Consider the following 16,012-nt stretch of genomic DNA (forward strand, 5'->3'; position numbering starts at 1 on the left):
CTACTCTTCGAATTACCCACGTGGCTTGGGCGGTGTGCCCACGGGGAGCCCCTCTCGGCACTCTGGGCACTCAGGTTTCGCCCGTGTCCTCCGCCGGAGGGCCCGCCTCAGAAAGGCGGAGCTCCGGCCTGGCCTCTCCGGTTTCCCGGGGAAGCGGTCCAACCACCTGCGAGGGTTCCGAGGTCCGCCCGGAGGGGTACGGAGCCGCCCGGGGCGAGGAGCAGCCCTCGCCGTCGCGACATCCATGCCTCAGGCTGCGCGGGCGAAGCGCGCTGTCCTCAGAGAAACCGCGACCCTCGCGTCTCCGACCGGACCATTCGCAATCGCGGGCTTCCCAGGGCCCGGGAGCAGCCTCGGGCGCTCCACTCCCCCACTCTCGCGGAGCAGTCTCCGTGACCGCATCGTGCCCTGCGGCACAGCCTCCATGAAGGCAGCTGGGCGGGCACGACCTCCCTCGATCCACACCCACCTCGGGCTCACTGGGCGGGCCCAAGTCTCGTTCAGCCACCGCGTTCTCTCGCCTTGCCGGGCCTCATCGCGGCGGGGGCGTGGCCACGGCCTGAGAGGCGGGTTTCCTGTGCCGCTGAAATAACTTCCGACGTGTGCCGGAAGTTTCCTCAGTCACCGTCCGGGAGTCGGCTGGTTCAGAGGTTCTTCGTGGCTGCTGAGGCGGGTTAAGGTCTCAGGGTCTTGTGGGGCCAGGGCGCTGATCGCTAGGTGTTTGCCTTGGTCGGCTCTTAGTTCTCGCCTGGCAATGGCGACGTACAGCTGCATCACTTGCCGGGTGGCGTTCTGCGACGCGGACATGCATCGGGCCCACTATAAGACAGACTGGCACCGCTACAACCTGCGGCGGAAGGTGGCCGGCATGGCCCCGGTGACCGCCGAGGGCTTCCAGGAGCGGGTGCGGGCGCAGCGGGCCGTCGCCGAGGAGGAGAGCAAGGGCTCGGCCACCTACTGCACCGTTTGCAGTAAGAAGTTTGCCTCTTTGAACGCCTACGAGAACCACCTCAAGTCCCGGCGGCACGCTGAGCTGGAGAAGAAGGCCGTGCAGGCCGTGAATCGGAAAGTGCAGAGGATGAATGCAAAGAACTTGGAGAAGGGACTGGGCGCGGACGGTGTGGACAAGGATGCCATGAACGCGGCCATCCAGCAGGCCATCAAGGCCCAGCCGTCCACGTCTCCCAAGAAGGCGCCCCCAGCGCCGGCAGAGGAGGCCACGAGTGACGTGGCCGTGGGTACTGGTGGCCGTAGGACCCACGACCGAGACCCGAGCGAGAAACCGCCCCGGCTCCAGTGGTTTGAGCAGCAGGCGAAGAAGTTGGCAAAGCAGCAGGAGGAGGACAGTGAGGAGGAGGAAGAGGACCTGGATGAAGACGGTGATGGCTCTGGCTGGGCGGGGAGCGGGGAGAGGAACTGGGCCCCCTGAGGTTTCCAGATTTATGCTCGAGATGGGGGTATGTGTGTGTGAGTGTGAGGGAGGGAGGGAGGGAGGAGAGAGAGAGAGAGAGAGAGAGAGAGAGAGAGAGCGCGCGAGAGCGAGCGAGCGAGCGCTTTTAAGTAAAATGATGAGCGCCGCTTGTTCAGACGCTTTGTGAAGTGCCTTATCTGGCCAGCAGTCCTGGCTGTTTAGTTCACTGTTGTAGAATCAGGGCCTAAAACCTTGTCTGGAAAAAGAAGTGCTTAATACTTATGTAGAGAATGAATTGATGCCTTCTCTGATTTGGACGGGGACGGTTTTAACATATGCACAGGAGGACATGCTATCATCATACCAGCTGCCGTGTAATTTGCGATTCTAGTGGGTTTCCAGTTATGATGGTTTTGCCCTTCTTAGTTCAGTTGAGTAAAACAGAATGAAGGGATCAAAATCAACTCAGCCAGAAATGCGGAGCTGGAGCCAGCAGCCTCTCCTCTTTGACTTTACGAGCTATTTATTCCTTCGTTCCCTCATCCCACATCCTATTAACAGTGCTGGTGCATGCGTTTATGTCTTAGTCTGTTCGTTCTGCCCTAATGAAGTACCAGAGACTGGGTAATTTATGAACAACATCAATGTATTTTTCCATAGTTCTGGAAGTTGTGAAGCCCAAAATCAAGGTGCTGGCAGAGTCAGTGTCTTGCGAGGGCCTGTTCCAGAGATTAAGTTTTCTCATGGTATCATCATGTGTTGGAAGAAGCAGAAGGCAAAAAACGGGCTAGCCAGTTTCCTCCGCACTAATCCATTCATTGGGGATTAGTGCTTACCTAACCTAATCAGCTCCTAAAGGCCCCACCTCTTAATGCCATTTCATTGATGATTAAGTTTCAACATTGGAATTTTGGAGGGAAACATGCATTCAAACCATAGCTGTTCATAGAGCACCCCACCAGCACATACACACACCCCATAGTACTTTTGTGAAATAGCAGATAGAGGTGTTGTTTTAGCAGTTTATAAAAATAGCCAGATAAGAGACTCGCAAACTATATGTTCACTGGGCTAGGTGCTGTAAGGCATAGGAAAGAAGCAAAAGACTCCTGTTACCTGGAAAAGAAAGACTAAAGATTTTCACAGCCATACAGATGAGTCTGTGGTAGACGAATAGCTAAAACTGAAATCTTGAAAGAGGAGTTGTCCCTGAGAGTTGGGCATGGGGCTGCTTACCCAAATATAGGACTGTATCACCTCGTGAATTTTTGTGATAACTTTGCTTGCTACCACTTTTCTTGAACTTTGTTTTTCAAAATTCTGGCTTGCAGATTGGGAAGATATTGATTCTGACAAAGAATTGGAATGTGAGGATACTGAAGCAATGGATGATGCGGCGGAGCAGGATGCAGAGGAGGAAGAGGCTGGGGAGAAACCACCCCTTGGTGCCATCCCTATTACAGACTGCTTATTTTGTTCCCATCATTCCAGCTCGCTCGTGAAGAATGTGGCTCATATGACCAAAGTCCACAGTTTCTTTATTCCTGATATAGAGTATCTTTCAGATATTAAGGGACTGATTATGTACTTGGGTAAGTACAAATGGTTTTCCTTTAATGAGGAAATATCACATTATTGGGGGACTGGTCTCAAGGGAACATTAGTTTTGTGTTTTTCATCAATCTTTGATATAATTGCTTGCTTATTTTGTGAATGCTTTTTGAATTGTGACAAATAATGAGATTTAATCTGGTTGCTAAAAGCTTTTCTCCTTACATTATTTTTTAGGAGAGAAAGTTGGTGTTGGAAAGATTTGCTTGTGGTGCAATGAGAAAGGGAAGTCATTCTACTCCACAGAAGCTGTACAGGCACATATGAATGACAAAAGCCACTGTAAGCTCTTCACAGACGGCGATGCTGCTTTGGAATTTGCAGACTTCTATGATTTTAGGTAAGCATAGTTTGTAATATGAAGTGAAGTGAGGTCGTGTTTACTTTGAAGTGATATTAGGTGTGCTGGATATGTGTTTAGTACTGTGCAACATATTCTTAATAGCACTTATAACACCTCTGTATTAGGTAGTTCTTACCTTGTAGTTGAGAAACTCAGTTTAACAGAGTTTAACACACATAGTAAAGAGAAGATCTTAGACCCAAACTGAAGTTTGACTTGTTTTTGTTCTGGTTAAATCATCAAGAATTCAGTTTTGCCAGTTATCCCTTAAATAGAGGTACAGAAATTAGGTTTCACATGTTGGGTTCCCGGAGAGTCCTTGAATCACCAGCTGTCTTCTGAGGGAGTTGAGAGGGTTGCTAAACCTGGCCCAAACCAGGCATCTGATGGTGAGATTATACCATTGGTGGTTCACCCGTGACTAAACTCTTTCTCTTTTTTTTTTGAGAAAGATTCTTGCTGTCACCCAGGCTGGAGGGCAGTGGCATGATCATGGCCGACTGCAGCCTCAACTTCCCTGGGCTCAGGCGATCCTCCCACCACAGCCTCCCCAGCAGCTGGTGTTCACCACAATGCCTGGCTAATTTTTGTATTTTTTGTAGAGATGGTGTTTTGCCATGTTACCCAGGCTGGTCTTGAACTCCTGGGCTCAAGTGATCCACCCACCTCAGCCTCCCAAAGTGCTGGGATTACAGGTGTGAGATACCTTGCCCTGCCCTAACTAGGATCTTGAATAATTTATATGTCATTTAACAAATGTATGTTAAGTACTTGTGAACAACTAGTTGTCAAAATTCCTGTTACCTAGCACAGGAGATAAGCAGATGTATATAAGTATCATGCCAGGCATGCATAGTCCGAGTGAGAAAATGCTCAGTAAAGTCTCAGTCTTGTAAGTCTTCTTTTGCATTTTCTTTCTGAGTTTTCATTTTGCAGCTGGAGACTTGCAGTTGGTGGACATGACCGGGTGGAGGTAGAGGGGAGGGTCAGAGGTTGTGACAGTGGAGAAGACAATGACTGTCTACTGGTGGTGGGAAGCATCACCAAAGGACAGTATTTCAGGCAAAGGCAGTATTTATCCCTCTCGAGTTTCCTTTTAGACAGCAGTGTTTATGACCTTTTGACTGATGTTGTAATCAGAGTGGTCAAAGCAAATACCACTGATAGAGTCAAGCACCTGCCATCAGCAGCAGGCTTGGAATGCCCAGCATTCAGTTTCTCATCCTGTGGTTATATTCAGGATCCTGCCCAGTCTAGTAGACTTCAATATCTTCTGTAGGCCCCTGACCCCCCACACTTAAATCTCTAATATAGCCTTCCCCTTAGCTACAGACTGAAAATATCCACCTGCCTCCTTGATATTTCTACTTGTGTTCAAAAGGGATCATTAACTTCACCTGTCTGAAATCAACTCCTGCCATGCATCCTAATCTGCTCCCCGCTAAGTAAATGGTATCTCTGTCCTTCTAGTTACTTAAGCCAAATGCCATGCAGTCTTCCTTTATTCTGTTTTCTTTCATGCTTACGCTAGAATCTATCACCATATCCTGCTTTATCTACCTTGGCACTATCTATTTTCAGGTCTGGCTGCTTCTCACTAATTCTACTGCTACTACCCAGGTCCAGGACACCATCATCTTTCACCTGACTTTCTACAGTAGTCTCCTGCTGCCTGCTCTCCATACTTACATTCTTCCTGCTCCCTACATGCTGTTCTCAAAACTGAAACTGTAGGGAGATTGTTTTAAAACATTAAGTCAGGTCAAACTCTGCTCAGATTCTTTCAAAGACTACCTGTCTTATTCAAAGAAAAAGCCAAAGTATACCGGCCTGCAGGGCCCTGCACATGATCTGGAGCATCTGTGGTTCTTTTGTTTTGTATGACTTGCTCTCTGGATTCCTAACTCTTCCTTTAATGCATCAAGTGTGTTTCTCAGGACCTTTGCATTTGCTATTGTATTTGTCTGTAGTATTCACTCAGATATTCATGTGACTTGTCCCTCACTTCTTGAAGGCATTGACACAAATTTCACCTTCTTAGTGTGGCCTTTTTTGACCACCTTCCATAAAATAACACCTACCCAATCCTTTTTATCCTGTTTTATTTTTCCTTATAGCCCCTACTGCCATTGTATGTATCATATATTATTAGTTCATCGTCTCCTCCTTCTAGAATCTAAGCTTCAAGCCCTAGCCTTTTGTTGTTACTGTTGTTGTTTACTGGGTGTTGCTCCCTTAGTTTGAATTAAAATATGTAACTGATGGAAATGGTTCTCCCTTAGTCCAAATGATGCATTTTTCATTCCATGTACAGTTTTATTCTACTGGTGCCTAGAAATGAGAAATCATGTGAGCTTTTCTTCCTAAAAATGAATATTAAAATGATTTATTTTCCTTAAAAAAATAAAAGCCAAGTGTGGTGGCATGAGACTGTAGTCCCATCTGCTCAGGAGGCTGAGGTAAAAGGATCACTAGAGACCAGGAGTTTCAGGCCAGCATAGGTGACAGTGAGATCCTGTCTGTAGGAAAAAAATAATAAGTTGACAATGTTTAATAAAGAAAACTTGGAAAACAGAAAGCCTTCACTTACAAAGCTAGCTTTTATGGAGTGCTTACCTGCCAGGCACTGTTCTAATAAGCAGTTTATGTGGATTCACTCAGCTAAAAAATGATTAATTAGGCCGGGCGCGGTGGCTCAAGCCTGTAATCCCAGCACTTTGGGAGGCCGAGGCGGGTGGATCACGAGGTTAAGAGATCGAGACCATCCTGGTCAACACGGTGAAACCCCGTCTCTACTAAAAATACAAAAAATTAGCTGGGCATGGTGGCACGTGCCTGTAATCCCAACTACTCAGGAGGCTGAGGCAGGAGAATTGCCTGAACCCAGGAGGCGGAGGTTGCGGTGAGCCGAGATCGCGCCATTGCACTCCAGCCTGGGTAACAAGAGCGAAACTCCGTCTCAAAAAAAAAAAAAAAAAAAAAAAATGATTAATTACCTATAATTTCACTCTCCTTCACAAGGTAACTTATTTATTTTGGACCTGAAACTTTTTATTGAAGAATAAACGTACAGAAAAGTGCGTATATGTGTAGTTACAGATTCTCCATCCGTGGATCCAAACTATAGTATTAGAAAAAAATTTTGTGTTTACTGAACATGCACAGACTTATTTTTCTTGTCATTATTCCCTAAACAGTACTGTGTAACAACGATCTACATAGCATTTACATTGTATTAGGTATTACAAGTAATATAGAGATGATTTAAAGTATATAGGAGAATGTGCTTAGATGATATGCAAATATTACACCATTTTATATCAGGGACTCGAACATCTGCAAATTTTAGTATCCTAGGGAGGTCCTGGAACCAATCCCCTGTGGATACCAAGGGATGACCGTACTGTGATATCATGATTCCGTTTAGTAAAATTTTAAATGTAACTAGCATGTAGATCAAGAAACAGCATGTTAATAATACCCTGACATTCCCCTTGCGTGTCCTTCCAGGAACTACCCCTCCTTTCACCAAGAATAACCACTATTCTGACTTATAACTGCATAGATCGGTTTTGCCTGTTTTTGTACTTTACATAAATGGAAGGTACTCTTGGGTCTGGCTTCTTTTGCTCAACTTTGTGTTTGGAAGACCCATTCATACTATTTTATGTAACTGTAGATAGTTGATTCTTATTGTTATAGAGTATTCTGTTCATTGCTCCACAACATCTAGTCTCATCTAGTCTACTGTTGATATACATTTTAGTGGTTTCTAATCTAGGGCTATTACAAACAGTGCTGTCACATCATTCTGATGTGTGTCTTTTGGCAAATGTTTATATGTTATCTGTTGTGTGCTTATGTAGGAGTTGGGCCAGAGGATATACATATGTTCAATTTTAGAAAATACTGTCAAATTGTTTTCCAAAGTGGTTCTCTATACTCCCACTTGCAGTGAGGGAGACTTTTTCATTTTAGCAACTTTGGTGGGTGTATAGTGGCTTTAATTTCGTCTCCCTGATGATGATTAATGCAATCAACAGCCTTTTTGTGTATTCATAGGCCATCTGGATATCTTTTTGTGAGGTATCTGATCTATTTTGTCTATTTTCTTATTAGATTGTCTGGTTTACTGTTAATAATTTAATGTGCACTTTTCCAGTTATTTTTCATGTGTATCTATGAATAGAATTTATTAGCATTTTTAGGAATATGGAGATTCTTCTGGAACTGCACTGTCCAATATTGTAATTACTAGGTATATAGCTATTTAAATAAATTGAAAGTTTAAAAATTTAAAAATTCAGTTATTCAGTCAGACCACCTGCATTTCAAAGTTCAGTACTTGAAAGCTCATGTGACTGGAGTTACTGTATCAGACACAGTATTGATAGAAATCAGACACAGTATTGATAGTTCTATCTATCTACTGATAGAACGTTTTCTGTCATCACAGTGTTCTGTTGGACAGCACTGTTCAAGAACTTGTTTTTGTAAGGTTAAATTGAGTATCGTTGCATGTCCAGCTGTGAGTTCTCCTTCTCTTCCTCTCCATCAGGCAGCCTTTCTAGGGAAAAACAAATAGAATTCTGTTATAGGTCATTTGCTCACTTCTACAGCTAAAATGCTAACAAGTTGTTTTCTCCCCAAACCTTTTAGCCAGTAGTCACTATAGCTGCTGCTTTCCTGTCCCTTTTAGGTAGCTTAGGAAGTTTGCCACATTTGCAAATAAAGTTTATGTCTTTTAGTTAAAGTTGAGATGTTAGTGTCTTTATTAGTGCGATTTCTCTGTTACAGGAGTAGCTACCCAGATCACAAGGAAGGGCAGGACTCTAAAGAGGCTGAGGAGTTGCCTTCAGAAAAGAACTTGGAATATGATGATGAAACCATGGAATTGATTCTGCCTTCTGGTAAGTGCATTTGTCAAAAATAAATAGCTTAATGCCAGTGGGGTAGAGGGAGCAGCATATCTCCATCAATTACCTTCCATACTGAGGGAAATAGATCATAGAGCTTAAAGTTTATGTTTGGTTTCTCATGTATGGTGTAAATCCTGAAGGTTGCTGCTCAGCTCTAAGTTGGCTGTTCTGTTTAAATTTGATTAGTGTTTCTGTTCACTTCTGGGTTATGACTCAGAACGTTTGATCAGGCATTTCTTTTTTTCTTTTTTTTTTTAAGCTATAGACTTTTTCTGTTCTTTATCTTTTTTTTTTTTTTTTTTTTGGTTCTGTCTAGATTTCTCTTGTTAATTGTAACCTTACTGTTATTCTTTGAACTGATTCCTGTTTCCTTTTGTTGCTCAGACTTCCAAATGGTAGTTTGGTGTGGGTGTATATGACTCATGGTGGAAATTTATCCACCACGAGGTACGAAAAGATGAAGAATAACCATGAATGTGAGCAGCATACATGGTTGTCTATTGTGTAGGAAGAAAGAATCGTGATTAACTGATAAGAATAGGAGAAGCTACAGAGGACATGTTTGAGAAGTGAAAGGGGACGGTAAAGTAGAGATGATAATAGGATCTTAATACCCAGTATTTGCTGAGCAGTTAGCACATTCAGGCAGATATATTTATCTTTACAGGCCAACGTGAGTTAGATTCCAACATCTTCATTTTACATATGAAGCTTGGAAAGGTTGAGTAACTTAGCAAGATCTCACACACACAATCAGTAAAGCCTTTTTCCAGTATCCCTACACTGCCTCGGGAGATTTGCAGTAATGGTGCAGGCAGGAACAATGCAGCCTGCTGGTGGAGATACTGCAGTGAAGCAACCTGTCTTAGGGCTTTCCACATAGAGTGTCACTTCTTAGGTACAGATGGCAGTCTTTGGCTCAGAATGATAACCTTGTAAGTCCAAGAGCAGTGTTAGAGTGTGGCAGCAGAAGGAAAGGTCAGGCAGAACCAGTTTTGAAGATGACAGTTCTTCCTACAGTGATAAGAAAGTTATAATGCAATATATTATTATGGCCTAATACCCAGTGGTAAAACCAAAATCGCAGAAAACCTATTCTGGTCTTTCTCTGGTGATGGTAACCATATAGAACATCAGAAATATGTTTAATAACTCATTTTCTAAGACTGTATGTTTAACTTGTTGTCTGCTTAGCTTCTGCTTCTGAAATGGTGGAATCAGATAATAACAGACCTTAAGGAAATTGAAGAAGATGATCCTAGTGCCTGTGTGTAGTAGGCTCACCACAGTGTTGGCTTCATTTTGCATCTACTTTAAAACAGTATATTACAGAACTTAGCACAACAATGAAGATATCTATTTAAGAAATCTAGAGTGTTTAAGAGATGTATTCATCTGGACTTTAAATTTTTGAAACTTGTCAAAAATAAAGAATACTCAGCTTTGTCCTGGGTGATTGAGTTTTTTAAGGTTAGCCACAGCCAAAAATGGGTATCTAAAAAGATACCAATTTTGACTGCCAGAGCCAAAGCCATTTTTGTGTTTGGCTAGCCTTAGAAAGATCTTAGAGTGATCGTCCTCTCCCACATCCAGATGACTTAGCAACTCCTAAATGTCTTTCAAAAAATTTTTTATATTCATATGTCTGTATCACCATTACAACTTCCTGTCTGATCATCTCTAATCTGGTTTCCGCATGACCACCAAAACATTCTTTCTAAAACACCAGTATATTTTCTTAACCATCTGTAGTTCCTTCACTGGAGCCATTGCCTTGAGGAACTCTGAGTTTCTCTCACACCTGGTCCCTCAGGTGTATAGTGCTATTCCTCTGCCCACCCACACAGAGTTTTCTTCCTCTGGGCGTTTGCAGGTGGAGTGCCTCTATTATTCCTACTTTTCTTGTAAGACACAACTTCCTTAGATTCAACTCTCTGGGAAGCCTTCCTGAACTCAGCTCCTGTTCATTTGCTGGGTAATGAGTCTCCCCATCTAGTTACTCAGATTGGACTTTAGTAGCATCAAGTAGGCAATCTCAAAGCCAATGACAAAAAGTATCCACTAGAGGGCACCGTGAGCATTTATTTTGAAGATTGTGGTCCGGTGTCGGCTTTTTGGGTGTCCTTCATTACTCTTCAACTCATATGGAGTAAGTTAGCATGAAAGGCCCGTTAAATTGGGTGTCAAATTGTAAGGCTGTTTGTTAAGAAGGAGCAGACATTAGCCTGCTGTGATGGTGTGTTCCTATAGTTACAGTTAAGGCAGGTGGATCACTTGAGCCCAGGAAGTCAAGAGTCAAGGCTGAAGTGAGTCATGATTGTGCCACTGCACTGCAGCCTGGGTGATAGAATAAGACCCTGTCTCAAAAAAAAAAAAAGGGCGGGGGGGCGGTGTGGACAGTTTGTAAGCACTGTGTCAGAAGCTAGATGGATAGGTCATGTGCTTCACCATGAATTAAATATAACCTATCCCTTATTAATTAGGCAGTTGCACTGTATTCTAGAAAATACTTTGTTTTGATGAGGTCCTTCAAGTTGAGCTGTCCTTAGCCCATCGTACCTGGTGCTAATATCAGGTGGTCACTGTCGTTGGCACAGGACAGGAATAGCTCTAAACGCTATTTTCAGTTCTTTTTTACCAGCTGTTGGAAACCTTGGCATTGAGTAATGAAGCTATTTCAAGGACGCTTTAAAAGGCCAACCTTCTGTAAGATGTATTTCCACATGTTGCTTAAGAATATAAATATATTGATTTCTTATGTATTAATGACCAGTAGTATCATTTAATGGGTTGGGATAAACCTTGCAAACCTGGAACATCCAGACCTAACATTGTGAATAGAACATCACAGTAAACAGTGCTGGAGTTTGCTGTAGACCCTCCATTTAAGCTTGTGTTTTTATCTGTGAACTACATCTCACTTATTTCATGTGGTCTCAGAGCTTTGTTAACTCTTACGCTGCCAAAACAGTCAGGTTCAGGGGAAATGTTTTTATCCACACTGGTATCCAAAGACTATGTCTTTGAATTGAAAGGTTCTTTTTGCCATCTGAGTATCATAACAAAACAAGCAACTGAAAGTAATGACTTTTCCACATCTGTGTAGTGAGCAAATTATTTTCCAGTTGTTTTGCCAGGTTATTTTGGTTAATTTAGGGACTTAAATTAACCAAAATAATTTTCTCATGCAAATTAAAAGTCTGAATCCTAAAAGCAAATACAGACTTCCACAGTATTTATAGTATCTTGTTCATGGTCTTTTTACACAAAAAGTTCTGAAAGAAATGGTTCGACATATGTAAATAGAAACCTTTCCTGGAAACTGTATACAGGGTTCTACCCTAGCCATATATCTTTTATTAATTTTCAGTGGAAATGGCTATTTCGTGTCTTGTGTATATGCTGTTGTTAAGTATCTGCTTGGTTATGTCCCTCTGGGAAGGTATTGATTGGGTTTGTCCTAATTAATATTCTTGTGAAAGGATAGCTTGTCTTTAGTAAGCTTTTAGGTAATGTTGATGACACTGGCCTGGGGACCACCTTTGGAGAGTCACTGCTCTGATGAAGCCTGGAATGAGTCATTTCTAAAGCCAGCCCCCTTCAGGTCATCTCCCGTGAGCCTATGACACAGGGGTTGGGATATTTTCCCTAGAAAGGGCCAGAGGTGATCGTTTAGGCCAGGCGTCCCCAAACTACGGCCCGCGGGCCACATGCCGCCCCCGAGGCCATTTATCCGGCCCCCCGCCGCACTTCAGGAAGGGGCACCTCTTTCATTGGTGGTCAGTGAGAGGAGCACAGTACGTGGCAGCCCTCCAACGGTCTGAGGGACAGTGAACTGGCCTCCTGTGTAAAAAGTTTGGGGATGCCTGGTTTAGGCTTTGTGTGCCATTCTGTCTCTGCAGCAGCTTCTCACCTCTGCCGTTGTAACAAGCACCAAAGCAGCTAGAGATGATACTCACACAGATGAGCATGGCTATGTTGCAGTCATACTACCCAAAACAGGCGGTTGGCCAGATTTGGTTCTCTAGCTGTAGTTTGCCACCAGCTAGATGAATATATCAGATGTGCCTCACCCTTAAATAGGAACCTTGAATTGTTCCTTTAGTAGATATCTTTGCTTACCTCAGGTTTTTATTAGGCCAGCTACAGAATTTCCAACCGGTGGCCAATACCTTTTTCTCATAGCTTTTTATTTTAAATATGCAGAGTCTGTTTTCTTTTTTCTCACTCTGTTACAAGTTAATGGGCCTATAAGATAATGAGATATACAATCATATGTTGTAATGACATCAGCATACTTTGAAAATTAAATTTAGAGGTTTATTTCTGAAAGCATGATTGACTCACATAGTTTTACTAGATACTACTAAATAAGCAAAAGCTTTAGACAGAATTCAGCTTAATCATCTTTTAAAATTTGAATTCACCAAGTGGTTTTCATCATTTAGAAGAAATAGGCAGGGTTTCTCAGCCTTGGCACTACTGACATTTTGGATGAGGCAATTCTTTGTTATGGGAGGCTGTCCTGTGCATTTAAAGAAGTTTAATAGCATCTCTGGCCTCTACCCACTAGGTGCCAGTAGTACCCCTCTAGCTATAACAACCAAAAATGCCTTCAGTCAGTGCCAAATGTCCCTTGCTGGGTGAAATCCTCATTGGAGAATCACTGCAATAGAGAATTTAAGCAATTCTTAAAAGATGGATTGATATCTGTTTTAGATCCTGGCCCTGGCTTGTAGACCTAAACATCAGAACTACTCTCTGTACTCAATCTTCTTCCCATACATATATCTATAATTTTTATTTATATATATAAAACACTAAAAATCTCTTACCTCCTAGGGCCCTGTTATCTGCATTAGTAGGGGTTTCTATGTGAATTTTTGGGGAGGCATATTGTATGTAAGCAAGTACACAATGCTAAATTTTTCACTTAACAATGACTCGCCATTCTCCTTTTTAAAAATCTATTGTTTGGTTTTCTGTTTCTTGGATGCTTTCTTTCTTTCACTTTTTCATTTTTATTTTATGTGCTGCTTCATCTTTCTTTGGAAGGTAGAACAACTGTTTCTTCTGGTATATGAATTTTCCATCTGGATATATTGAAAGATCTGATTTGAAAAGCCCTTGCTTTATAGCTCTGCCTTGAAAAACCTATCCAACTCAGTGTTTCAGTATTGCTCTTTTGAAATACAGGTGCCAGAGTGGGTCATCGCTCCTTGATGAGATACTACAAACAGCGATTTGGCTTGTCAAGAGTGGTGGCAGTTGCTAAAAATCAGAAGGCCGTGGGCCGAGTCCTGCAGCAGTACAGAGCCCTGGGATGGACTGGCAGCACGGGTACGTTGATGTTTACAACTACAGACAGTCTAAGAACTTGTATTTCTAGAAGGAGTCTGGGGAAAGGGGTTTCCATTTACGTCATCCTGTGGATTCTCTGTAGGGGAAACTTAACCTCTTGGCTCCAGGGACTTCTGTTACCACTTGATATGTTTAAGGCAATAAGCCCAAAGCTCTATGACTTAAAAATTTCAAATTCCCGGCATAGTAATTTTATATACCATTAACTTTTTCAGAAGATAATAGTTACAAAAATAATTATTTAGTAATCACCAAAGGTTGAAATTATCCTGGAGGCTATGCAGAGGAATTAGATAGTATCTTAGTGGTTAATAGCTTGAGCTATGGAGTCAAACATGACTTATGTGATGTACTTAGAGGTTCTTATATGATGAGCATGAGTAATTTAATTAATATAAGCTTCTGTTTCCTCGTTTATAAAACAGATAATAATAAGACCTACCTCTTAGAGTTGAGTGGCTTGAATGCCATGCATGTGTGATATAATGCATGCCCATAGTCAAGGTTAGCTGTCAGTCCCCTTTTTTGTAATTTTCCCATAGAAAATTTAGTAACAGTTAGAAGAGTCAAGAATGCCGCTGCAATTACTGAGCTTTGAAACCTCATCAATATGCTACTTTTAAAATCTATTCTGATGTGTCTGCTGGATGAAGCTGACTATCCTTAGATCTTCAGGGAAAACATCTCTCCAACCAGAGGACTATGGAGAAGATAGGAGGGCTGCCTTCTGATGGCCTGGAAAGCTCTAGGCAACTAAAATGCATTTTAAATGCCGCTGTGTTTATATGTGATTTCCGTCACTGTGGCTGCCTGTGAGCTGTGTGGCCACTTGAATCTGGCAGAGACTTGACTTCATCTTACTCTTATCAGGAGGTGTTTTCTGACTTGATTCACAGTTTCTGCCTTTCTGATTAATGGGTTTTCACCTTTTGGGCTTAGAGACTCTTCCAGATGATGAAAACTAAAGATGCTAATCCCAGAGAAATGTATATATATGAAAGTTCTGGTAGGCAGTTCTGGGGCCCACAGAGACCCCTGAGGCCCATTGCTTAGACACTCCAAGTTAGCAACTCTGTTTTAAATACAAGAACCCAGTTACCTCAAACTAACCTTTTGTATTCTCTGCCAAGGTTGGATTTTCTCTGATCACAAATAACAGAACTGTCTAATTTCTTAACCCCCTTCCAACCATAGGAGCGGCTCTTGTGCGAGAGCGAGACATGCAGTATGTGCAAAGGATGAAATCAAAATGGATGCTGAAGACAGGAATGAAGAACAATGCCACCAAGCAGATGCACTTTCGGGTCCAAGTGAGATTCTGAGAGTCTGCTGGGACTGAGCGATCGTCTCCTGCCCAGGTTTCCTCCTTGCCCTGAGGACCAGTGAAAGCCAGATCATATGAGAGACCCTTTTGCTGCTACTTCATTCATTCTAACCTAATAATAAAAGTTAGAATCTTATGCGTTTTCAGATGTCGTTTTTGAAAAGTGCTTAAAGGTTATGTTTTCACAAGGTAAGTCTTGTGTCTACTGGACCCTGGGATGTGCACTGCTGCCTGACAGTTGCTTCATCGCCTCAGCTTTAAATGACTTAACGGTTGTCAGAATAATGTGAGAAATCAGAAGTGACTTGTGTGCCCCAAAGTTAGTTTAACTTTCAGAGTAACTCATCATGTCATGGCAGTGGGACCTAGGTAAGGGGGCTTGAAGGCTCATGTAGGGGCAAAGTTTAATGTCACTCATCCAGTGTATTGTGGCACAGGAGGTGGTGAGTGTCTCTGGGCACTCACATTAAATCCAGGCTGAGTTAAAGAGCACATGACGAGCTTGCCGCAAAGCCTTTCTCTTTCTAAACATGAATGCGTTGCGTGACTGCTGTGTGCTCTGATGCAGTTTCCAGTGGCGCAGTTAGTTTAAAGAGGAAAGTAAAGGTAAAACGTTTAGGTATCATTTTAGAAAGGCTGCCTCAGGGTCAAATCTCTGGAGAAATTCTCAGTTTAGGTGGCTTAGGGGAAGGCACTAATATGTTGAAAGTGAAGCTAAACATGAAGTTCAAATTCGTTTAGTTATCTTTGTGACCTTGGAAAAGTGACTTGGCTTTTTAAATCTGTGAATTAGAGGTGTTTATTATCTCACAGGTTGTTGGGGTTAAATAAATCTGCTAAAGGACCCATCACTCGTTGAGTCCCCAGCACAGAATTAGTGCTTAAAGTTCTCTTTTACAGAGGAAACGTGCCACACTGAGTAAGGCATGGTGAGTTTTAGTCAGTGCAGTATTCTGAGTAGTGAGTTCAAGTGTGCCAGGAGAATGTGGCTGCCCTCACCATGTATTAACCAGACCTCATTTGTTAGACACAGGTCTTTTTCT

General features: G+C 42.7%; 1 protein-coding gene across 1 annotated transcript; it reads left to right on the forward strand.

Moving 5' to 3' along the window:
• The first annotated feature begins 603 nt into the window (after positions 1 to 603).
• Positions 604 to 15,105, forward strand: ZNF622 (zinc finger protein 622). Its single transcript, XM_003942908.4, has 6 exons — positions 604 to 1,379; positions 2,743 to 3,003; positions 3,200 to 3,362; positions 8,163 to 8,275; positions 13,481 to 13,624; positions 14,840 to 15,105. The coding sequence occupies exons 1-6, from the start codon at positions 755 to 757 to the stop codon at positions 14,965 to 14,967; spliced, it is 1,434 nt and encodes a 477-aa protein (XP_003942957.3). The 5' UTR covers positions 604 to 754; the 3' UTR covers positions 14,968 to 15,105.
• The last annotated feature ends 907 nt before the right edge of the window (positions 15,106 to 16,012 follow it).

Source organism: Saimiri boliviensis, chromosome 1, assembly GCF_048565385.1.
Source record: "Saimiri boliviensis isolate mSaiBol1 chromosome 1, mSaiBol1.pri, whole genome shotgun sequence".
Taxonomy (NCBI): domain Eukaryota; kingdom Metazoa; phylum Chordata; class Mammalia; order Primates; family Cebidae; genus Saimiri; species Saimiri boliviensis.

Coding starts and splice junctions, on each gene's coding strand:
- ZNF622 (XM_003942908.4), top strand. CDS start 755: ATGGCGACGTACAGCTGCATCACTTGCCGGGTGGCGTTCTGCGACGCG. Junction 3,363..8,162: donor GCAGACTTCTATGATTTTAG/GTAAGCATAGTT, acceptor TCTCTGTTACAG/GAGTAGCTACCCAGATCACA. Junction 13,625..14,839: donor GGGATGGACTGGCAGCACGG/GTACGTTGATGT, acceptor TTCCAACCATAG/GAGCGGCTCTTGTGCGAGAG.